The sequence below is a fragment of the Pleurodeles waltl genome, chromosome 7, assembly GCF_031143425.1.
Source record: "Pleurodeles waltl isolate 20211129_DDA chromosome 7, aPleWal1.hap1.20221129, whole genome shotgun sequence".
Classification (NCBI taxonomy): domain Eukaryota; kingdom Metazoa; phylum Chordata; class Amphibia; order Caudata; family Salamandridae; genus Pleurodeles; species Pleurodeles waltl.
This window is the reverse complement of record NC_090446.1, coordinates 136,102,259-136,128,264: the sequence shown is the minus strand read 5'-3', so window position 1 is coordinate 136,128,264 and position 26,006 is coordinate 136,102,259. Positions and strand designations below refer to the sequence as shown.

Here is a 26,006-nt window from a genome sequence, read left to right as displayed (position 1 = left end):
CAAACCCACCTGTCTGACGTGATGAACATGCAGCATAGCAGATGATATCGGACCCTGCCTCTGACTTGTCCATTGTGGGAAGCGTCAAATTAGGAAGGTTTGAAGACCGCTGCAGAGGGGGTGGAGGTGGCAGAATGGGCGAACCACTGGCTCCCTGAGCCACAAGGACAGCACATTCCACATCCCTAGCCACACAGAGGCTGGGCAGCATGCGCAGCACCGGTGGCTGAAGGGGAACGGATGTTGCTCAGGGTACCCTTTCCATAGCCAGGAAAAGGCAGACTGAGTAGGAGGAGGGGCTGCTGCGAGGCCCAAGGACTTGGCCGCAGAACGAGAATCCTTTAGCGAGACAGGTCCCAACAGTTTGGCTAGGAGATCCCCTGAAAAGCCAAATGTTAACCAGCAGTGGCGCGCTCAAGGGTCACTGTCGAAGCAGCCATTCTGCCCATTGAGTCCGTCATGTCCAATCCACATCTGATCGTGAACTTTGCTGCGTTTCTTTCATCAGTAACAGTTTGAGAGAGCACAGCCTGGGCCTCCTCGAGGACCTGTGTCAGCACTTGTGCAACCGTATCCCACAGTGTGGGGGGTGTAATGGCCTCAAAGGCATGTGGTGTTCACGGACTGCAATGCCAGGCTGGAGGAAGAAAACATCTTCATCCCAAGTTGTTCCAGCCTCTACGATTCCCTATCCGAGGGAGCGCACCCTGGGATGAAGAGGCCTAGATAACCAAGCTCTCAGGCGTGGGGTGTTCCACCAGGGATGCTGGGTCAGCTGGAGCAGGTCGATAGCAGCAGGCAATAGTTCTGTTCACAGGAGCCCCAGTGCTGGGTTTGACCAGGTACCCAGCAAGACATCAGCAATGACTTCATTGAAGGGCTACAGGGGTTCAGAGGATTACGCCCCAGGCTAAAGAACCTCTGTCAGGCGGTTAGTAGCAATTGCTACTAACGGCAGCTCAAGGCCAAGGACCTTGACCGCCAAAGAATAGGATGCTCCCTCCACTGAAGCCACAGTAGAGGGGAGAAAGCATGCTAGTGTCAGGGGAAGTGTGCAGACCACTGGCTTCAGCCAGGTTTCTATGCCAATCCAAGGAGTCCTACAGCTAGTATTCTTTAAAAAAAAAAAGTCCAGTGATCCCTCCCATTCCTCGCCGTATCCCAGCCCATAAGAATAAGTGTCAGGATCTGACACAGGGGGTAAGGCCCATGTTGAAATTGGAACCGGCAACACAAGAGGCCAGTCCAGCTCTGTGTCTGAATCTGCAATGAGGATGGGATCAATCCCACCCATGGCTGGCATCAACTTTGGGGTAGGTTGAGGAGGTACAAACGAGGCCGGTTCAGATCCAGGAATGGATCCATGGGTACTCAGTTTGAGCCAGGCCCAAGTAGCGGAACCCGAGGGGGGGGGGGGGGGGGGGGGCTTCCAAACCTGCAGGTCCAGAAGGCACTCCAGTGGAGTCAGACTGCCCAAAGATGAGGCGCATGGCCTCAAACTCTGAGATGGGCAGGGGTCGTTCTGGCTCATGGAAACTCAGGAGGCGTGGAGCCAACCTAGAAGCAGGATCTGAGATCAGAGGCTTAGAACACTACCACTCCTTTTCCCTCATCTTGGACAAGGTGAAATTGAACAACTTATTGTATCTAGACTTACCTGAGGACTTGTAGTGGGACGACAAAGGGGGCCTCTGCGACCTCTCGACCAAAATCAGGAGCTATGCAGAGCCGAGCACCGGGTCGCAAGGCGCTTTAGGGACTGCTCCATCAAAGCTTTCTGATTCATGGCCCGGCATTCAGAGCTCAACTACAGGTTGTGGTCATGCTCCAGACACTACTGTCACACAAGGTGTGCATCTGTTACGGACATTGCCCGACAGCAGGATCCGCAGGGCTTGAACCTGGTCTCATGTGAAGACATCCTTGACACACCAGGAGTGTCAATCAAAAAAATACTTTGAAAAAAAGTTTAAAAAAAGATCAGTCGAAAAATGATTGATGAGTAGATCTTCAGATCAGCACTAGGTTGGGGCGAAAAGGAAAGAACTGGCATCAGCGCACTGGAGTAGTCTATATAGGACCCATAACGTCATATCCGGCGCGGCCGATGAAGGACGCAGAGCCAATCGACGCCACTCAACAGTGAGTGGGGGTACTGCAAGAAAAATATCCAGATCCCGACTGACTCCTTGGGGACATTTTAAGGTAAGGAATACATATCCAGATATCACCATTAGATATCATGGAACTCTCAAGGAAATGCAGACTCTGACTGAGGATGTATGAACATGTGGTCAGGCACTTTAAACTGGGCTTAAAGTCCAACACTTCAAAGGGGACAAAACTTGAAGAAACTCACAAAGAACTTCAACATTACTCTAAAGAAAAGTGAAGAAACAGGATCTATAGTAAAAGGTTGCATACCATCCATCAAAACAGTACAAATACTATTGTAGATCTTTAACATTCAAGACTTTCGCTTTCTCACAAGCTAGACAAACTTTTTCACAATTGGAAAACACAATAACAAAGGTCAAAGAATGAGTAGCAGAACTTTATGCTCTCTGTACATACCATACATTTATAGAATTTTCCAATACTGTATGCAACATAAATACAATGATAAAATACTGGAGATGCAAAGGTTTTTAAACAGCAGTCAAAATTTTCACTTTGTACAGCCTGGATAAGGAACCTGAATGAGTCCTGCTTATAAGCTACCCTCCCCCACATGTGCATTTTTCTATCACAAAATAGCCCCCTAGAACTGTATGGCCAGGGAGGCAATGCCTGCATAGCCCACCCCCTCCAACATCCCCCCTTTTATAACTGCTACCAAATCTCCCATGTTGTTTGGCAAGCAGGGAGACTCTTGGGGGCAGACAGTGCTGGATCATGTGGCACAGACAAGCCCCATATGTTACATAATAAGTAAATTATCTACAAAAAACAATCATTATTCTTTGCTGTAACTACCCTCAGTAGGAGAGTAGCTTCATACATTAGGGTGCCAACTCAGAGCAATGCTAATCAACACACAGAACTTTGATTGCCCTTACAAACCAACTCTAACTTTAGTCTTACTCCTTTCCTAAATCCCCTTTGCTCCTGAAAGTTTCAGGATTGTTCCTTATTGCCTTATGCTACATGGATCTGGCATGTCACTGATACAACATTGGAAATCAAAATACTGCTTTAAAACTTAGTGAATCTTTCTCAACACCATTCTCAGTATTCTTGCACCCTAAACTAAAAATTTAAAGTAGGTTCATATTAAAGAGCTCAAGAGGCATGAATACAAACACAACAATCTTGATTGCAGATACATGGCTGAGAATTGTCAAAAGCCCAAAAGAAAAGATCATTCTTTGATGGCTAATGACTTTAGAGGGCAGACAATGCCTTGACAAAATGGGCACAAACCTACGTGCACATCAACATCCAGCTACTCAATCTCTCCAAGCCCCTCTGTGGCATGAAAATTATTGGAGTGTAACTTGGTTTAGCAACATAAGCTTATAACTAGTTTTGTGGGAAGTAGCCTCACCAAAGCAAGTGTATTAATGTCACGGCCATAACAATTTTTGTGAGCAGGTCCCCTGGTTATCAAAATACACACTAAAATATGCCAATTCCTGTGGTGGGTTTTTATTATCTGACCACAAGGCAAAGTATGCAGAGCTTTGACGGACCTATACAGTCATCATGGCAGAATGCTCCACATCCTTTACACATAATCATGGCTTTAAGACGACAGGAACAATGCAAAGATATCTGTTCAACACCAGCACTCTGTGCAAACATTTGAACCGAAAGAGAAGTAGTGGTGGAATCTGGATGATTACGAAGCTGCAAGGCAAAGTTTTTGCTAAATCTTGGGACAAGACCACTTGCAGCAGCACAGTGACATACGCCCCGGTTTAACTTCAACAACTTCCCGTACAATGATTTTTTAATGTTCGGCTGTGAGGGCAGTGATGAAGATTCTAGGGTGCGCTGGCTGCATTTTACAGAGCCCCTTGAAATACTATGGTCTGCTAGGTCAATAACCAGTGGAGCACCTTGAAAGTCTTTCAGTTCAACTGGAGAGATAGGATTCTCAATCTGGTTCTGAACACTTTCCCTGAGGGAGCTAGTAAGTATTGGCAAATTGTTTTTCATACTAACAAAGTCATGCTGATAGTCCTCTGGTAACCAATCTTCCTGGGCACCTCCATGGGTGCCACCATGTAGAAACCCATGCCCACGAGCACATAAAACATTCGCCTGCATTGTCCGTGAAGCTCTTAGAAGGGCCTGCGACGTGGATACATTACCTGGTAATTCAGAGTCTAAGAGGTTTATATCTTGAACATCTGGGTAACTTTCATCATCAGAGACTGCATCTTGAAGAAAAATAGTACGTGGGGTAAGCCGTCTAGGGGCATCAGAGGGGTGGGCACAACCATGGCTTTCTTTTTTAATCATATCAGAGGACAGTGCTGTGGGGGTTTCCAAGAAGGAAAGTGGGATTTCCTGACTTTTAGGGCTAGAGGGAGATATTGCTGCTGTTAAGGATAAGTTTTCTGGGAGCCCCTGTTCACTCACACCCTTTAGGAGTTCTTGTGAAAGATCACCAGACACAAAATGAAAACCATTTAGTGGAGAAGGCTGGCCCTTAACCTCTTCCTGCCTAGGGAACAAACTGGCAGCTTCGGCATTCACAGCCCTCAAGAGTTTTGGACCAGAGATACTAAATGTAGGTGCAGCGAAAGGAAGGGATAACTCTTTTTTTGGCTCCCTAGCAAACTGAGCAGTGGACAAAGCATTTGCCATAGAACTGTTCTGCAACAATTGCCCGGTTAACAGATTAGGGTCCTTAATTGATGAAATTGGGTTCACATTTGTAAACGGACTCTGAGAATTGGTAAGAAAAGTAGACATCAAAGAGCTGCAAGGGCCAGAAGCATTTATCATCAAATCCAAAGGCTTAGCCCCACTATCAAATGTTTCAGTCTGAGAACAGTACTTAGAACAGGACGGCTCTTCCTCTCTGAATGTTTTTACATGCTCATCTACTTTACACACACTTGAATCCAATGCATCTTCTCCACTTCTCTGATGAGAGGATACATTTTCTGTGCCTGCCCTCAAGCTATTAGGTTCACCTTCAGATGAAGGCTTATTTGAGCTTTCCCGCTGACACAAAGATACACTTTCCACACTGCTAATAACTTGTTTTTTAATTTCTCGACATGTCTTCCTCAGATCTTCTAAAGCAATTCCTTGATCACTAAGACCTTCCAGCGTGACATGGAGTGACAGAGATTCTACTACTGTGGTTTCATCAATACCCTCTCTTTCATGAATGTCACATGACACTTCAGCCATGATGGAGTCCATTTCAGGAACTTTTTCAACTGTAGTCTTTCTTTTATTGATGGTCGTTCCATCAATAACCCCTTCAGAGACTTTTAGACACACCGCCGCATTTTGCCCCGTTTCATTAAGTCTTATTCCATTCAACAGTACAACAGCAGGCCGGGAGTAGCTAGTAGCCAATTCTGAGCTGGAGCAAGAACTGGCCACATCAAAAGTGTCAGTCTTTTTCAAGTGCTCTGAAGCATTTTGGACATTCTCAACAATGGTAAATGCAGGCCCCTTTAATACACCATGGAGGTTTTCAGTTTCTAAAACTATGCTTTTCAGTTTGGTCTCCTGAGAGCTACAGTGAAGATTGCAATCAGCGTTCAAGTTGCTGCTTTGCAAATACAAACCTGTGTCCTGCATGCCAATAACCGGTCGAGAAACTTTGGTATTTTGAAGCGATCCTTCAGAGGGTGGATCACTCAGCCGATCACTGACAGTTGTAGCATGTAAACCCAAGTTGATTTTGAAGTCAAGAAGTGATTCAGCATTAATTTCTGAAAGGTCAGAGTCCTGTTTCAGTGCCAAGTTAAAATGCTGCACAGAACATTTCAGATTTTCATCGGCTGATAAGCTGATAGCAAGTGGCTTGAGTGTATCAAGATTATTTAATTCTAGCCTATTGGACAAGAATAGTTGTGTTCGTGGAGTACTTGACGTCCGAGTTCTACAAGTTCGCTTTGAAGCCCTTGTGTAGTAACTGGCCTCCCTCCCTCCCCCTCCTTTGTCAGGCCTTCTACCCCCTCCGGGCCCACCACCACCACCGATGGCAGTGCTAGCAGCCTCTCTCTGGGCACGGGCATGAAGAGCACGGGTCTTAATGTTGGCACTGCTCCTGAACCCAGACCTGCCGCGCCTGGGAGACTCAAAACTTGGGATATCCTGGGAACGAATCTTGTATGCTGGCTGACCGTTAACCACCCAGGGTTGTTTGATCCGTGAAAGATGAATCTGAAAAGAAAAAACAATTAAGAACTGTAAAACATCAAATGTGAATAAATTACATATCACAAATATATGGTTGCTCTCCTATATTTTTAATTCTCAATTCAGGTAGCGGCATTAGTTGCTCCTTTTCACCAGTATTTACCATACATTCAAGCACTGTTATGTTAGGAGGCTTATAAAGCGCCTGGTCACTCCAAAAGGAGTGTCCCAGCGCTACAGGTTCCCTCCACCAAGACAAGACCTCTCGGCTCTACTCTTTCTTGGCCTGGAACAGCCAAGACTTCAGCTTCTTCTGCAAAATAGCTTCCAGTTTCTCCTGTCTGAGGCTAAGAGGCATGGAGTTCCACAAGTTGGGGGCCAAAAACCTGAACGAACGTCCCGCCGTCCATGCCCTCTGTATCCTGGCCATTCCATACAGAAAAATATACCCTGTTAACTAATCCAGCCACTGTTAAGTGAATAACTAAGAGTAGTTACTTTTATAAACCTTATCCATCATCATCCTTTTTCTACATTTATGCACTAACTTTGCCAAACAAAGGAGAGTACAAGATCACCTTTGGATACGCTTCAGTTGAGAAATCAGAGTATGGGCACATGCAGGACCTCCCCAAGGCCTCACATTTTAACAGGTCTTCTAAATTAAAAACCTCCAGACAGACAATCTACCATTCACACCTTAGTCAGACACAAATACAAACAGGCAGATGGAAGGGAGGAAGTGGTATCTACTGAGTATAAACAGGTCACTATTTTAACTTCTGTACAAGTTACTCACTGTAGTACAGGATACACATTTTTTGTTGCACGCTATTTACAGTTAAAAATGTTTTCCTCTTGCAAAATCTGTCCAAGTTGAAGGTCTATATGAGACAGAAAAGTAAACAGCAGAACCAAACGTGTTTTCTCCAAATAAAGAGCCTCATATCCGACATATGCAAGCCTTTTCTTGCCATTTTATCTGGATTTTCTTTGAACTGAGGAACAGCAACTAGTATAGCTGAAGTCCAAATGATCAAGTTCTTTGCTGAAAAATTAACATTAGCCTTACATTTACAGTACTGATTTCTCAAGTGAGCACAGGGCATGTTACAAATGTAGTCCTTTCCACAAGCACGAAACATAGATTTTCTTCACATTCTTTACATATGCCCTCTAGGGAGTGCAAAAGGAGGACCTAACATTCTTAAGACATTTGTGTTCCAAGTCTAGGTTATGAAATATTGAGTCTGAGGGGAGAAAAACTGTACTGTGCAAAATCTTCACTTCGCATCTCGAGAGTTAATAGTTGTTTGATTGGTAAACCTCTGTAATAAAGCTGTGCAAGAGATGAACAAATTACGTTCAGTAACGCTCTTTCTGGTGGATACTCTATCCGCAGATCCACACCTTTAGATCATCCCCAAGGCACCTGCCTGGATCAAAAATACTTTCACAGCAGTGTTGCAACATATCAACAAACGGCACCATGTGGCTTCGCAGTGATTCTGTTCTGTCCCAAAAAACAAAAAAAAACAGAGTGGATATGCGTCACCCTTGCATGATGACATCAGTTTCTTGCTTGGCTTTGTCCAAACCCTCTAAAATGGGACACAAAACTAGGGGTATTAGTATGCAGATCTTTAATTTGGGACCTTTGAAGATGGAAAAAGTCCCTGTCACAGAATGTAGAGGCGGGAGGGCAGCTTCATAACAAATCCACCACAAAATGCGTTGCTGAAGGTAAGTAACTTTCTCCTCTGTTGGGATACTGCTAACCGCAGAGTCCCCACATTTAGAAAACGTGAGGGAAGCGGGTATGGTGTGTGGTGGACACTTATGGTGTTGGCACCTTATACCACGTCCAGGCAACCCCTATTAGTGAATGTAGTCAGGGTCTAGGAAGCCAGGGCTCTCTAGAGGTAGCTGTGGACGAGCAGCCAAGACCTATCTAGAAGACATACAAAACCTATGCAATACCACAATAGTCACACAGCAACTTATCACAAATGAAAGGAACCACACCAATGATACAAAAAATAAAAAGGTACTTTACTACAATAACACTACACTAGAATACATATACCCATGCGCACTGTAGCCGAGAGGAGGAATCACTTGATCCGGTGAGTCCGAAAAGACTTCTTCAAAGAAAAACTACTTGTAACACTCAGAGCCCAACACTAGATGTCGGAAGTGATATGCATAGCATATGAATCTGCAGGTACACATGCCATCGATCATACACACACATTATATTATATACACATATATATATATATACACATATATATACATACACACATATATACACACACACATATGGAAAATGTCACTTACCCAGTGTACATCTGTTCGTGGCATGATACGCTGCAGATTCACATGCTGTGCACTGTTCCTGCCATCTAGTGTTGGACTCTGAGTGTTACAAGTTGTTTTTCTTCAAAGAAGCCTTTTCGAGTCATAGGACGAAGTGACTCCTCCCTTTCGTCTCCATTGCACAAGGGCGTCAACTCCATCTTAGCTGGTTTTCCCCGCAAAGGGTGAGGTAGGAGTTGGTAAAGTAAGGATACTAGAGGTGCCCATGCAGTGGAGTAGAAATGTATGTACATAGTGTGTAGTAAAAGATTATATATTTACATATTTACAATTTACATGCAACTAAAACACCTACAGGCTCCCGGGGAGGTGGGAGGGCGCATGTGAACCTGCAGCGTATCATACCACGAACAGATGTACACTGGGTAAGTGACATTTTCCGTTCAATGGCATGTGTAGCTGCAGATACACATGCTGTGCATAGACTACAAAGCAGTAATCTCCCCAAAAGCGGTGGTCAGCCTGTAGGAGTTGAAGCGGTCTGAAATAATGTTCTTAATACAGCCTGTCCTACTGGGGCTTGTTGTGTTGCTAATACATCTACACAGTAATGCTTAGTGAATGTATGGGGCGTAGACCAGGTGGCTGCCTTACAAATTTCTATCATTGGTCTATTACCAAGAAAAGCCACTGTGGCGCCTTTCTTTCTAGTGGATTGTGCCCTTGGTGTAATGGGTAATTCTCTTTTAGCTTTAAGGTAACAGGTTTGAATGCATTTAACTATCCATCTGGCAATGCCCTGTTTGGATATAGGGTTACCTGCATGAGGTTTTTGGAAAGCTACGAACACTTGTTTAGTTTTACTAAATTGTTTAGTTCTGCCAATGTAATACATTAGCGCTCTTTTTTTGTCTAATGTATGCAATGCCCTTTCAGCTACTGAGTCTGGTTGTGGAAAGACGACTGGGAGTTCCACAGTTTGGTTTAGATGGAATGGTGATATGACTTTTGGTAAAAAATGTGGATTTGTACGGAGAACCACTTTATGTTTATGTATTTGTATGAAGGGTTCTTGAATAGTAAACGCCTGTATTTCACTAACTCTTCGAAGTGATGTGATGGCTATTAGAAAGGCTACTTTCCAAGTTAGAAATTGGATTTGACAAAAATGCATGGGTTCAAATGGTGGGCCCGTGAGTCGTGTTAATACAATATTAAGATTCCACGAAGGTACTGGCGGTGTCCTTGGGGGTATGATTCTTTTTAGTCCTTCCATAAAGGCTTTAATAACTGGGATTCTAAAAAGCGATTTTGTATGTTTAATCTGCAGATAAGCAAATATTGCAGTGAGATGGATTTTAATGGAAGAAAAAGCTAGATTTGACTTTTGTAAGTGTAGTAAATAACTTACAATGTTTTGTGTGGAGGCTTCTAGTGGCATAATTTGATTAGCCTGGCAGTAGCAAACAAATCTTTTCCATTTGTTCGCGTAACAATGTCTTGTTGTGGGTTTTCTTGCTTGTTTAATGACCACCATACACTCTTTTGAAAGGTTTAAATATCCGAATTCTAAGACTTCAGGAGCCAGATTGCTAGGTTGAGCGATGCTGGATTCGGGTGTCTGATCTGTTTGTGTTGTGTCAGAAGATCCGGTCTGTTTGGTAGTTTGATGTGGGGGTACTACTGATAAGCCCAACAGTGTGGTGTAGCACGGTTGGCGAGCCCACGTTGGTGCTATAAGTATTAGTTTGAGTCTGTTTTGACTCAGTTTGTTGACCAGATAAGGAATGAGCGGGAGAGGGAGAAAAGCATAAGCAAATATCCCTGACCAGCTGATCTATAGACAATTGCCCTTGGACTGAGGGTGAGGGTACCTGAACGCAAAGTTTTGGCATTTTACGTCTTCTTTTGTTGCAAATAGATCTATGTTAGGTTTCCCCCAGTGGTAGAAGTGATCTTGTAGAATCTGGGGATGTATTTCCCATTCGTGAGTTTGCTGTTGATCTCGACTGAGATTGTCAGCTAACTGATTTTGAATGCCTAGTATGTATTTTGCTATCAGGCGAATGTTGTTGTAAATTGCCCAATGCCAAATTTTTTGTGCTAAGAGACAAAGCTGTGACGAGTGTCCCCCCGTTTTAGATAATACATTGTTGTCATATTGTCTGTCTTGACAGGAATGTGTTTGTGGGCTAGCAGTGGTTGAAACGCTTTTAATGCTAGAAATACCGCTAGCAGTTCAAAGTGATTTATGTGAAGTAGTTTTTGTTGATTGTCCCATTGACCTTGTATGCTGCGATTGTTGAGGTGTGCTCCCCACCCAACCATGGAAGTCTCTGTTGTGATGATGGCGTGAGGCATTGGGTCTTAAAAAGGCCGCCTTTTGTTTAAATTTACAGGGTTCCATCATTGAAGCGAAGAGTGTGTTTGGCGGTTGTAAGGAAATGCCTCCTTGGCATGGTTGCCCCCTGACTTTTTGCCTTTGCTGATGCTATGTTTACAATTGAAAGTGTGCTGAGGCCTGCTAACCAGGCCCCAGCACCAGTGTTCTTTCCCTAACCTGTACTTTTGTATCCACAATTGGCAGACCCTGGCATCCAGATAAGTCCCTTGTAACTGGTACTTCTAGTACCAAGGGCCCTGATGCCAAGGAAGGTCTCTAAGGGCTGCAGCATGTCTTATGCCACCCTGGAGACCTCTCACTCAGCACAGACACACTGCTTGCCAGCTTGTGTGTGCTAGTGAGAACAAAACGAGTAAGTCGACATGGCACTCCCCTCAGGGTGCCATGCCAGCCTCTCACTGCCTATGCAAGTATAGGTCAGCCACCCCTCTAGCAGGCCTTACAGCCCTAAGGCAGGGTGCACTATACCATAGGTGAGGGTACCAGTGCATGGGCATGGTACCCCTACAGTGTCTAAACAAAACCTTAGACATTGTAAGTGCAGGGTAGCCATAAGAGTATATGGTCTGGGAGTCTGTTTTACACGAACTCCACAGCACCATAATGGCTACACTGAAAACTGGGAAGTTTGGTATCAAACTTCTCAGCACAATAAATGCACACTGATGCCAGTGTACATTTTATTGCAAAATACACCCCAGAGGGCACCTTAGAGGTGCCCCCTGAAACTTAACCGACTGTCTGTGTAGGCTGACTAGTTCCAGCAGCCTGCCAAACTAGAGACATGTTGCTGGCCCCATGGGGAGAGTGCCTTTGTCACTCTGAGGCCAGTAACAAAGCCTGCACTGGGTGGAGATGCTAACACCTCCCCCAGGCAGGAGCTGTGACACCTGGCGGTGAGCCTCAAAGGCTCACCCCTTTGTCACAGCCCAACAGGGCACTCCAGCTTAGTGGAGTTGCCCGCCCCCTCCGGCCACGGCCCCCACTTTTGGCGGCAAGGCTGGAGGGAACAAAGAAAGCAACATGGAGGAGTCACTGGCCAGTCAGGACAGCCCCTAAGGTGTCCTGAGCTGAGGTGACTAACTTTTAGAAATCCTCCATCTTGCAGATGGAGGATTCCCCCAATAGGGTTAGGATTGTGACCCCCTCCCCTTGGGAGGAGGCACAAAGAGGGTGTACCCACCCTCAGGGCTAGTAGCCATTGGCTACTAACCCCCCAGACCTAAACACTCCCTTAAATTTAGTATTTAAGGGCTACCCTGAACCCTAGAAAATTAGATTCCTGCAACAACAAGAAGAAGGACTGCCTAGCTGAAAACCCCTGCAGAGGAAGACCAGAAGACAACAACTGCCTTGGCTCCAGAAACTCACCGGCCTGTCTCCTGCCTTCCAAAGAACTCTGCTCCAGCGACGCCTTCCAAAGGGACCAGCGACCTCTGCATCCTCTGAGGACTGCCCTGCTTCGACGACAAGAAACTCCCGAGGACAGCGGACCTGCTCCAAAAAGACTGCAACTTTGTTTCAAGAAGCAGCTTTAAAGAACCCTGCAACTCCCCGCAAGAAGCGTGAGACTTGCAACACTGCACCCGGCGACCCCGACTCGGCTGGTGGAGAACCAACACCTCAGGGAGGACCCCCGGACTACTCTACGACTGAGTACCAAAACCTGTCCCCCCTGAGCCCCCACAGCGCCGCCTGCAGAGGGAATCCCGAGGCTTCCCCTGACCGCGACTCTCTGAAACCTAAGTCCCGACGCCTGGAAAAGACCCTGCACCCGCAGCCCCCAGGACCTGAAGGACCGGACTTTCACTGCAGAAGTGACCCCCAGGAGTCCCTCTCCCTTGCCCAAGTGGAGGTTTCCCCGAGGAAGCCCCCCCTTGCCTGCCTGCAGCGCTGAAGAGATCCCTTGATCTCTCATTGACTTACATTGCGAACCCGACGCTTGTTCTAACACTGCACCCGGCCGCCCCCGCGCCGCTGAGGGTGAAATTTCTGTGTGGGCTTGTGTCCCCCCCGGTGCCCTACAAAACCCCCCTGGTCTGCCCCCCCCGAGGACGCGGGTACTTACCTGCTGGCAGACTGGAACCGGGACACCCCCTTCTCTCCATTGGAGCCTATGCGTTTTGGGCACCACTTTGAACTCTGCACCTGACCGGCCCTGAGCTGCTGGTGTGGTAACTTTGGGGTTGCTCTGAACCCCCAACGGTGGGCTACCTTGGACCAAGAACTGAACCCTGTAAGTGTCTTACTTACCTGGTAAAACTAACAAAAACTTACCTCCCCCAGGAACTGTGAAAATTGCACTAAGTGTCCACTTTTAAAGTAGCTATTTGTGAATAACTTGAAAAGTATACATGCAATTGAATTGATTCAAAGTTCCTAATGTACTTACCTGCAATACCTTTCAAACAAGATATTACATGTTAAATTTGAACCTGTGGTTCTTAAAATAAACTAAGAAAAGATATTTTTCTATAACAAAACCTATTGGCTGGATTTGTCTCTGAGTGTGTGTACCTCATTTATTGTCTATGTGTATGTACAACAAATGCTTAACACTACTCCTTGGATAAGCCTACTGCTCGACCACACTACCACAAAATAGAGCATTAGTATTATCTCTTTTTACCACTATTTTACCTCTAAGGGGAACCCTTGGACTCTGTGCATGCTATTCCTTACTTTGAAATAGCACATACAGAGCCAACTTCCTACAACCTGTGTTTGGTACACAAGTAAAATGGCTTCCCCGCACTTACGAAGTCCAGTGAAATGGAGCTCGAGTTTGTAGGGGGACCTGTGCTTATGTAGGGGTGCCCTCAGCCACAGGGACCAGCATCCTGCCCTCTGGGCAAGGAGGACCTAACATAGGGGTGACTTACAGTGACCTGGTGCAGTGACCTGTGGTGAAAGGGTGCATGCACCTTTTCACGCAGGCTGCAATGGCAGAGGCCTGCAGACACATTTTGCATGGGCTCCCATGGGTGGTACAATACATGCTGCAGCCCATGGGGACCCCTAGTGTCACAATGCCCTGAGTACCCAAGTACCATATGTTAGTGACATATGGGGGCACCAGTATGGCAATTGTGCAGTGTCCACAAGTCCTAAGCAACCAAATTTAGAGAGAGGGAGCACAATCACTGGGGTCCTGGTTAGCAAAACCCCAGTGAAAACAGTCCAAGCACACGGATAGGCAAAAAGTGGGGGTAACCATGCCAAAAAGGCAGTTTGCTAAAATATGTACCAAAGCATTACCTCCCAAGTGGGATGGTCTGTGAATGGGGCTCAGGCCAAGCAGTCTTGCACGGCCAAAAGGGCAAAAATAACATTGCTGCCAGACCACACTGTGAAGGTGTAAGCGCTTTTGTGAATGTGTGCACTGATGTCACTTCGCAGCCTGACTGATATCTGTATCCTTGATATCCAAACCTGGTGGATGAAAGACATGCTGCTAGACTTGTATTGTAATCCCGGGAACATGGCTCCTTCTACCCCAAAATCTGAGAAGGTGGCACTATTGGGGCAGCCGGGGTTGACAGGGGTACATGGCTGCGAAATAGGATAGTGTTATGGAGAGCAATGTGATGTTCTAAACGCTGTTAATTGATCGACGGGGATGTTTAAGAGCACTGCACTTGTGATATTTGTCATTTTACAAAACTAATATTTTTGAAAAAAACAACAACAAACGGGAAGCTGTGACACCAGCAATGAAACAAGCAGCTGAAACAGGTTGTCCTCCAATAGGAGAACCCTGGAAAAAAAAAAGTCACGAAGAGTATCTGAAATTGTACAATAAAACTAATCGATTGCCATGGTATAAAGCTTGACTTTTTTCAGTTGACAGAAAGACCAAAACAAAACGGTGCTTAAAAGACTAATAGACTTTTGGACACTTGAGTAAGACTTGATTAGGCAGTCTTTCAGAAACTGAAACATTTCTACCAAACCGTGATCTGATGAGCCATTACTTCTGAAAAAATGAAAGTAATCTCCCTATAGTGCACTCAGAAAATGTCATCAAAAATGGATGGTAGGTATATGGGAATGAGTATTGTGAAGGTCTAGAGACACCATCCAATCTGGGTATCTCAGCACTAGAAACATCTGATGCCAAGTTAGCATTTTTTTTTCTTTCTTTTTACCAACTCCTTCATAAACAGGTTGAGAAACCAAAGATATAATATCAGTCTTAAAATTCTCCTAATATTTTGTGCTTAATCAGAAATTAACAGATATATATACTTTTCTTCTTAGAAAGATCATTCTTTTAAGAACTCAGGAACAATTCTAGAACCCCTTTAACATTTGGGATGTGTGTGAGTGAGAGAGAGACAGTGAGTATCGCTGGAGCGCTCTCCAGAAATTCCATAATATACACTTTTTTCAATGAAATGCAGGATCCACTGGTCTGGGGAAATCTTCAGAGAAAAGAGCCACCCAACCCTCACAGGAAACAACTGAGCCCAACAGAATGAGGACTCTGAGGGTTGTCCTGTGGATGAGCTGATTCTCCCAAGAAGGAAACTGAAGTCTGACTGCCTTTTTCAGAACCACACCCCCTCTGACTTTGAAAGAATTTCCATGGCACCCAAAGGTGTTGCTGTGCCTGCTGTTTTCCAATCTAGTGCAAATATCACAAAAAAGTAATACTTCCTAAAGTGCCATTCTGCAAAAGCTGGTTAATCCAGAGGTGAAAGACACTAACTGCCATCTACCATAATGCACGTGTATAGAATTGTAAGAGACTAGTATGCTTCCCTAAACTTCTGGAAGTGAACATCTTCATACAGTATATGTTTTTTGGACTATCATAGGACTTGGCCATAACTGGTTTCAGGTTAAGTGACATGTAGAGCTCTACACTTCAATGCTGACAAAAGAACTGGAGGACCTGAAGAGGGCTTTGAGGCTGCCACCAAGGTTCTTTCAACCCGACTGTTGCATTAGGAACAAGCAGGATTCCTTAGCAGTTTTAAAAAATATCAGTAAAAACATACAATATCAGCTGATGTTTAACTAGGTCTACTTTCAAAAACTCAAAATCTTCATAACTACTGCCTCATAGCTACATGAAAAGCAATCCTTCTGGATCTGTAAGCTCATCCACTCAAACAAGCTAAAAATCTGATTTTTCAGATGAGGGATTTATTTCCATCTCTTGATTCACATTCTTCATGTACCAGGTTTGAAAAAATCTGGAGCATCAGAATTGGCGCAAAAAAAAAAGGTTTTCTTTCTACAAAATGCTGACTCTTCGGTGCTCTTTTAAATAGAACTTATTTTCCTCTTATACAAATACTCAGCCCATCACGTGCCAAAGTGATTTCACCCAAAAGTGATTTTTGACAGATGTCAAATCTTTGTTGAAGGAGAGGTCGCTCCTCAGCATGCCAACTTTGAAGGAAGTTTCAACACATAATCCAGACCAGAAGAAAATGTTACCTTCCTTTGGTTATGATATTGAGGGTGGATGCTTTATCTTACGGCAGATTCTTCAACTTCTGAATAACTTCAAGACATCAGACTGATTCTGGAAAATTTTCCCCAGCAATTCCACACCAGGGCAATAAGGAGGAGGCACAAGATTCCATCTGTGGGTTTGTCTGTGCCAGTAGTGACAACAGGCTATATATGGCACTGCCTGGCATGCGGGCACCAGCTTTTTTACTGCACCAACTTGGTGTGCCCATGGAACCCAGAGAGAGCATTAAGGAGAGCGACTATCATGGCACATGATACATTTCCATACCTTCACATTTTATTATCATTAATACCATTAAATAATCAAGGCGAGAGGAAAGGTTTGGTGAAATCTGTATATGGTATAGCATCTACCAGATTGGGTAAGAACTTTTTCTTATGAGAGATACTTCTTCATACAGATTACTCAAATTATGAACTAGTACCAAAGTAACACCATCTGCGACTTCGTAACAAGTAGTGCAGTTTAATCGAGGCAATGGAGAAATCCAACTATGGCAAGGTATCCAAAACTATACATACCTGCTCAATAAGAGCCATCGTTGATGGCAGATGAGTGGGCGATGGAACCTAAGGACTACATCCACTGCCTTTATAGCAGATGAAGGGAGGGAGTGACATGACTTGATCAGGAAATGGGAAAGTGGTGCAGTCCCAACACTATCAGAATGGGACGGAGGGATGGTTTGGTGCATTAGGGCAGAAAAACTGACAAACCAGGCTAGGGGGCTGCTCTAAAAAGATCATTAAAATCCTAAAGTCCCTGGTGGGAGGTGGAGGATGTCTCGGTTTAGAACTCGGAGAGACCTGGCAGGGAAGACGGACCGAATGAGTGCAAAATGGTCAGGGATTGGTAGGGACCTTAATGATGGACTCTCATGCTGGGGAAGAGAGACACTATTAAACCTGTAGCTGTCCTCTTGGGAGGTTTCTGTGAATATGTCTCGAACATGGGGGAATGTTGGAATGATGACTGATGCAGTGCGCCTTGCAAAGGTGCTTTCTTTTGTACTGTACACCTATGTTTGTTGTTACCACTACATTGGGGTTTCAGGTGTAAAAAGCCATTAAACAACCTGAGATAAAAACAATACATGCCTGGACAGTATTGTGCTGCAAACGTACGCAGATAAGATCTGGCTACCCAGCAAATATCAGCCACTGTGGCACCCAGGGTAAGAGCATGAGAAGGTGCCATGGTCCTCATGGAGGCACCATGAAAACCAGCCAGAGGATCTTTCTTAGCTAAGGCATAGTAGATCTTTATGCACAAGGTGACCCTTTTTTGACTACTGTAAAGCATAGAAATAAGCAAGTCATGTTGTCTTTTATGTATGTGAACAAGTGTCTGTGGTCCAGCTACATGTTGTATCCTTTTTCTTGGTAGGGTGAGGAGGAAAGGGGGACAGAAAAGGGATGAATGGCAATGTGGAAGGGAGACACTACTGTTCGTAACAAAGAAAATGAGCAAAGTACCAGCTTTTCTTAACAGAAAAATGTGGAATGGGGCAGGACCAAAAGGCCTGTAATTCACCAGTACAGGTAAGAAAGGTATTGCCCTTAAGACAACTGTTTTCAGAGTAAGAAAGTGTATCGAGCAATAAGCACTAGTTTGACTCAAAGTCATAAGGAAGGTTAGCTTCACATTAAATTCCACTGCAGAATACTAAAAGACATGGGCGGAAGGAAACAATGCGTGTCACACAAGGCACCAAATCTTGGCCAGCAGCTCTAACATACACTGCCTTTGCTGCAGGCCTTTAAGCAGCCAAAATGTTTTCCTCTTAATGTGGTACACTGAAGCTTTCTACTTAACATCACTCAATCACTGCATGTGCATATAAAGAGTCAGAGGAAGAGGAGTGGAGGAGCCAATCATTTTGGTACAAAAGCAGGTCCAATGTGTGAAAATGAGGAAACAGTGGCAAAGTTTAGAGTTACAACCGATGGGCATACCCAGTTCTATTATCCCAAAATGTGGAAATCAGTATTAGGTGCACCTGAAGGTATCCCCAAGACAATCATTCAGGTAGCAGTGCGTGGCACAAAACAGAGGGCATGTTTTGTTCAGGGTCATCCATAACTACATACCCCAATATGGAGAAGATCATGTCCATTACATAAGGGTGATGTTATCAATTCTAATTCTCTAATGAGAAGAGAGTGCTTTCTCTATCGCAATGAGAACACCGATAAGGTGTGCCATTACTGGAAACACCCTGCTACAACGCTGAAGACACAAGACCGCATAACAGGTTCTAAGATCCCACAATGGATTGTCTGTTTATATTACGGACAGTGTATGCGTTATGTTGTAGGACTTAATGATGCACCATGGGATGAAGGAGACATGCCTTCAAGGCAGCACAAACTACTTGGAACTCGAGCACACCGATGAGCAGTTTTTATGTGACTGCAGAAAAAGGCCTCACATTGTTTGCTTACCCCAAGGAAGCACCTGTAACACTTTTGGGTTGCGAGTAACTAACTGGAAGACCTACAGTTGGTTTGGAGGGGCAATTCCACCCACGGACATCTGGGAGAACAAAGTCAAAAATCTACACTAGAGTTGAGACTCCTTAATGCTGCAGTCACAATCAACTCCAGCACCACTGAGGTGCTGCTATGCGAGATCTGGCATGTGGCAACAACAGGATGTACAAGGTTATCAGATGCAGTAGGCATAGGATCTTGCACAAATGTAACAAAATGGTTACTTGCCAGTAGGAGAAGTTTTGTAGCCTGACTAGTTTTCTGGATTCACATGCTGTTCATTATTCCGCCATTCTAGTGGTTGGGCCGGTTTACATATCTCTTGGGCTGGCTAGCTTAGAGTGAATGACGGAGTCCCCGAATTTGTTCAGGTAGAACATTTTGTTGCATTGCTTGCCTGGATTAGTACGGTCATCCCCTGTTATTTGTGTTTGAAAGGTTTTCAGGGCTAGCAGCATTGTCTTCATCGCTAGGAAGTTGATGTGCTTTATTGAATCTGTGTTGTTCCACTGGCCCTGAATTAAACTGCTTGCGTGTGCCCCCATACCTTGTTAGACGCATCTATTGGAATGGTCACCGATTAAGTTTTGTTGTCTTGAAAGGTCTCCCCTTGGTTATGTCTGTGGATGCCCATCACTGTACCTCTCTCCGTATCCTTGCTGTTATAACCACTAGATCCTACCAATTCCCAGTGGCTTGTGACTTACTGTTGACTAGCTGTTCCTGGAATGAGTGGATGTGGAGTCTCACTCATTATGAGGGGGAGGGCATGATGCCATCACGCCCATTAGTTTTATGACTGTCATCACTGTCAGAGATTGCCCCCTTTGGCAAAGGCGAGGTTGCTCTGTGAATGCCTGTACTCTCTTCTCAGTAGGATATAAAAGTACTTTCTTTGCAACCAGTCTTGCTCCTAGGAAAATCTTCTCCAGTTTTGGTTGCGGGGATGATTTTTTGTTTATGGTGAATCCCAGTTTTTGTAAGATTGTGATTACTGTTTGAATGTCCCTTTGATATTCCTCCTTTTTATTTGCTTTTACTGGTGAGTCGTCCAGGTAAGGGTATACATAAATCCCTTTCCTCCTTTGTAAAAGTAGGATCACCTCTTGTAGTATTGTCATTTTAAAGTGTTGTGTCCAAATATTTATTTTTAAATCTGAGGTCTAGGATTAGCCATAGTGTAAGGTCTTGCTTTGGAACCAGGAAGTAGTAGTAGTAGTTTCCCTTGCTCAACTGCCTTGTTGGCACTCCACTGCATGCTTTTGCAGTAATTTTTTACTTCCTTTCTTAGCTGTACCAGTTCTGTTTCCCCAATACCTTTTTTTCCTTGGTGGGTTTGGTGTTGGCAGGTTTGTGAGTTCTATACAATAGCCGTGGTGTACCACGTTTAAACCCCAATTGTCTGATCCCTGCCCATTCTTGTGGGTATTGTGCTATTCTGCCTCCGACTGGTGGTGTGTGTGGGCTTGCAGCTATTTCTAAGTAACTTTGCGTTCCCTTAGCTCTCCCTCTACCTTAAGGGGCTGCCTCATGAGATGTTGCCACTGCTGGTATCCAGTTTGTTGGCTAGTATAATGTGTACTGCCCTGGGTTTGTTGTTGCTCTGTCACAAAAGACCCCCTTGCTGTGGCTTCTTATGGGCACGCTTCCTCCACTCCTGAAGGTTCTTCTGTTTTTAAGAGCGCCCATTGCCTTTGCTGTCTCGTCGTCTTTTTTAAAATTTGTTGCGAGAACTCGTCTACTTCTTAGCCAAACAAAGCATCCCCAGTGAAAGGTTTGTATATAATGGGCAACTGAATTTCTGGCTTGGTGCCCGAGATCCTGAGCCAGGCAGGCCTTCTAACCGTTTGGCCCGGACACATTTGCTCGCTTTTTGGTGGTATCCAGTGAATTTAGGCAGGTGCTGGTGATATATTTCCCTTACTGGATGATTGTTTCCCCCCTTTTCTTATACTTCTCTGGGAGCATCTTCCTTAGCTCCTCAATCTAGTCCCATTGTTGGCGGTCATATCTATTGAGGAGAGCATTGGAGTTTGCTATACACTATTGTGTTGTAGCCTCTCTTTCTATCTTCCTACCATATCCAGCCTCTTACTTTCTTTTTCAGGAGGAGGGCCCATGGAGGTGTGTGCATTACTCATACTTCTTGCGGTAGTGACAATGAGAGTCTGCCACTGTGTTCCCCTGGATGTATCTGGGGTCCTTCGAGGAAGTTTTATACTTTTATTCTACCCTTGGTGTCACCCCCTTTGTTGCAGAAGGTCCTTTGAAGGCCTCCATGCCGTGGTCCAGTATGCAGGGTAGCATTGTGAGACACAGATTCCCATTGCTTGATGGGATGAGTGTTTCTAGGAGGACACACAAGCCTTCCCTCTGTTCTTCTAGAGGTACTCCATAGGTTTCAGCTGCCCTCTTCACCAGGCTATTGAAGAGCGTGATGTTGGTGGTGAAGGTCTAGTAGTTCACCTCTTCTGGGCTCTCTGTGTCAAGGTCATTCCAGTCATCCTTGAAGCCCCCTGTTACCTCTTTCCCGTCTGGATCATAGAAATCCTCCTCTGCCCCCTCTTCATGGGGCTCGTGTGTCATTGGTGCCCAGAGCAACCTCTTCCTCTTCGACATCTGTGGTCATGGAAGGCTTACTTGGGGATCCTGCATTGTCTCAGTGCATCGAACTCCTTCCTGCGTTGAAGAGGTGCAGCCCTTTCCATCTCTTACTCTCCACCTCCAAGGCCTTTTTGATGTCCCGAGTCGACGATGACCTCTTTTTTGGAGTAGGCGGTTCTTTCTCAGGCGGTTTTGGGGTTTCTTTTACCATGGAGGTTTTTGCCAGTTTCAGCGCTCCGCCTTCTTCGGTATCCCTGGTCTGGGATCCGTGGGCATCCTTTATTTGCAGCTGACCCTCGATTGTCATTTTCTTGGACATCAGGGCTGCTTTGTGCTACTTTCACAAGGATCTTACCCCTCAGAGCTTTTCACAGTCTCCTTACTTTCTTGAGTCTCTTTTTGACATCCTTCTTCGCTTTCTTCTCCAGGCATTTCTTTTCGGCATTCCCCTCAAGGATTTCTATATCCGATCCTCCGTCAGTCAAATCTGCACCCCGACCTGCTTATCATCACTGGAAAGGTCCAGGACCTCCAGGGACACCTGTAGTTTTTGGCTGTGCATTGCTGCATCATGTTCCTGTCCCTGCTTACGGTGCACCCCAAGTGTTTTTGGTACAAATGCAGCGCAGTCCTCGCAGTCCTCATATTCCTGTGGTCTTGCGGCAGGCAGAGGTTGCAAACTGCAAGTAGGTAGCGCTGTGCGACTTTGTACTGGCAGTCCAGGCAAAATTTAAAGGGGGTGTTTTCCATGACCCATACTTTGCTTCATTCTCCTGCCATATGCGACTTGCAGGGATGAGGAAGGGAGTGGGGTCCCCCTGCCAGGCGACTAAGACAGTTCCCTTCTTGTTATTTCCGTCTCTCGTCCTGCGATTTCTTCCCCAAAAAAATAATTTTTGGGGGATTCTTTGACACTGTTCCAAAATACATCAGAGCTCCTCCTTTGCTTCCACGCCCAACTGCAGAAAAAATAATCTGAAGATGGCTACCACCCATAGGAACTTCCGGGGTGCCCTCTGATGTCACACGGGGGACAGGCCAAGCACTAAATGGTGGTCGTTGACACCCAAGGGAGAATAAAATAAATAAAAGGGGGGACAATTCTGGACCCAAGCACCAGATGGCGGAATAATGCACAGCATGTGAATCAAGAAAAGAATCCATGCTGCAAAACTGTAGGTGGAAGATTTGACATTGTGGTCTAGGAAAAGGCCAGCTTATGTGTTATAAGCGGGAAAGCGCCTAGCAGGCTTCCAATATTCTGCCTCCATCTGCCGATAGTCTAATGGGCATGTCCAAGACACTGGAATCTGAGCTGAAGAGTTCCTCTATTTGGGTAAATCTCTGGACTCTATGATGGCACTGTGAAAGGGTTTCACCATCAGTACAAATACAGACCTCTTACTCACCAGTCTGATGTTGGAAGCGGAGCCAAAATCTGCTCCAAGGGCTACATCTATGATGTGGTTCAAGTTGTGCATGGGAATGAAGGCTGGGCATTATTAGTTGGGATCTTCAATGAGAGCTACACCAAGGCCAGAGCCTGTGTAGAGACCCGAATGGCGTCTGAGTCAGAGCTCCATAAATTGACAAAACAGCTGGATAGAAGGTACCCTTGTGGAGTAGCCCAGAGGTTACAAAGCTGCCCTGAAAATGCCTAAAATATATCCTTTCTTAATGACTCTACCCAAGAAAGGTCAGGAAGAACAAGTTGCCTACGTTCGATTCACACTCTTTCTGGTAGAAACACAGAATGGTCACCTTTTGAATACTTCCCCAGATGACAGTCTGGGTCCAGAACCTTTTGAGCAGTACCTCGAAGGACAGATAGTGGAGCCAATCTGGCTCTGCACCAAAGCCATTCTGCTCTGCAAACGACATGCATAGCCAATAAAAGCACCACTCAATTGGGCACGTACTTCAGCTGCCTTCAAGGTCATTCGCGCCCCCAGACGCAGAGCTCCAATAGCAAATTGGTATCAACCAGCGTGTAAATTAGCAGACTTAAAAAATAATAATTGAAACAGTCCAATTCACAGAACAGGAAGGGAGGGTGGGTAAGGACTGGTGCTGTCCCAGACCATGGGATCGGTGGCTGCCACAGCTGCGGCCACAAAATGGCTGGAAACCCTGCTGAGGCTAAAGTGGTCGTCTGTATGAGAGCCCCTGTCACAGCCACGAAAGGATCTAAAAGATTGGTGCAGTGGGCAGGGCAGAGCAGACAAGATCAAAGAGCGCTATGGTACTCCTTTCTTTCAAGTGCTTCAGAGCACAACCCACTGTATCTAGAAAAAAAGGCAAGTCCCAAGGACGTGCCCATAAGCAACCACCTGAGCAAGTGTGAGTTTGTGCTGCTGGTGGAAGCTTGCACCACCAACGGCAAACTGGGGGAAAGTTGATGGGCGAGAAAAGTTGGTGTCTCTGGGGCAAGGCAATGGATCCAAGCAATCCAGCTACTCACCATGAGACCAGAACAAAGTTTTGCTCAGGCCTATAAAAGGGTGCAGGCAAAAGACTCATTAAAGGGCAACACCGGCTCGGTATTGGACAGCCCTGGTTGGAGAACTTCAGTTAGAATGTTTTGACCTCAAAGGTGGGGGCAGTCTGTGGTAGAGAACCTCGGATGGCCTACGCATACCCACAGGGAAGGAAGCACGTTCCCTAGGGGCTGGCGAGACCAGCCCAGTATCAAGAGACGTATCAAATCCACTGGCATCATGGTGGTCCTCATCGTAACTTTTCGTGTGGTAGAATTGCCCAAACTAGTCTTCCACCATGTCAGTGCTAAAGATGGAATGGGGAGTGTGAGACCTGTCCCGAATAACTAGAATGATGAGAGGCTCAAGTGGCGAGAGCAATGGCTCAGCGCGATGAACAAGGAACCGCCTCAGAGGAGGTTGTGTTGGTGCAGACTTTAAGAGCACAATGGGTGCAGCTTGCCCTCTGGTGGTAGGCTGAGAGAATCCAAATGGCACCAAAGGAGAACCCACAGGCAGCATTCCCAGATAGAGAACAAAATGGTTACTTAACTACTTTCTGGATTCACATGCTGTGCATCAGGCCTCCATTTAGTGGGTTGGTCAGGAATCTTCTCTATTCTCCCTTTTTCCCCCGCTTTTAGAGAGGGCATCATTGATAATTTGGTGATCTGTTCCTCCCCTTATGAGGACAGACGTACACCCTGTTCACCAGCTTTAGTTTTTTTTCTCCAGTGTCCTTGCATTTATAGCTTCCTTTGTGTGGTTATGAAACCAGTCCTGTCCTCCCAAATGCAAATATAAGCACCTGTCTGGCAGAGATAAGACAGTCACAAGTGATTCCAGAAAGTTGCCAAGCTGCAAAACTACTCCTGCAGGTAGGTAATCACTTTGTTTTGCAGTGTTAATCTTTCTGGGTTCAAGTGCTGTGCACGGATTCAGTAGTGTTCCCTTGTCCTGTGGGAGCATGAATATGGAACAAGTTCATGCTTGCATAGAGGTGTTTGAGTACTTTCTGTCCCTTCTGTGCTTCCTGGTTTGCTTGGATGTCCATACACTATTTTGTGAAGGTGTGAGCAAATAGCCATGTAGCTGGTGCACAGATGTTGACGACTGACATACTGACTAAAGTCAACTGTGGCACACCTTCCTCGTTGAGTATGCCCTTAACCTTTCCTCAAGAATTACTCCTGCTTCGGTGTAGTATCTCTGTACTGTCTGGACTAACCATAGTGCTACAGTTCCCTTTGTCACTGGCAGCCACTTGGTTATTGGGGTGAAAGAGATAAGAACTAATTGGTCTTTGATTGTTTTGCGTTTCTGTATGCAATACATCACTGCTCTTCTGACATACAGCTTGTCTAGGGTTCGCTCCGCCTGTGCTTTTGGATGATGGGATGCTCGTAGAAATCTGGTAGCTGTATTGTTTGGTTAACATGGAAGCGTGATGCAACCTTGGGTAGGAATTTGGGGTTATTTCTCATCAATATCGTTCATGTGAATGTGGTTAAAATTTTCCTGTTCAGTTAGTGCCTGTAGTTCACTCACCCAGGGTGGTAGTCATGTTATACCATCTTGGTAGACAGCTTTCAAAGTAAGGAATTGTAATCCAGCATTGTGTATCAGTGCCAAGCATGGCTTTGTCAACTGTGCAAGCAGGGAAAATGTTATTTACCCAGTAAGCAAACTGTTTGTGGCGTGTAGTCCTGTAGGTTCACATGTTCTGCATACTCCTGCCATCTAGTGTTTGGTCCAGAGTGTTGCAAGTTGTTTTTCTTCGAAGAAGAATTTTTACGCATTATGGGATCGAGTAACTCCTTCTCGGTGATAATGAGCATGGGATTCAGCTCATTTGTTATATTGTTCTCCTGCAGGCAGATAGAGTGTAG

General features: G+C 45.4%; 1 protein-coding gene across 3 annotated transcripts in view; it reads right to left on the bottom strand.

Moving 5' to 3' along the window:
- Positions 1-2,540: 2,540 nt before the first annotated feature.
- Positions 2,541-26,006, bottom strand: part of ASXL1 (ASXL transcriptional regulator 1) — a 177,204-nt gene continuing 153,738 nt past the window's right edge. For all 3 annotated transcript variants that reach the window (XM_069243388.1, XM_069243391.1, XM_069243390.1), the window contains one exon: positions 2,541-6,357. In XM_069243388.1, the coding sequence (XP_069099489.1) occupies positions 3,652-6,357 (2,706 nt within the window). In that variant the 3' untranslated portion in view covers positions 2,541-3,651. The remainder of the gene's footprint in view (positions 6,358-26,006) is intronic.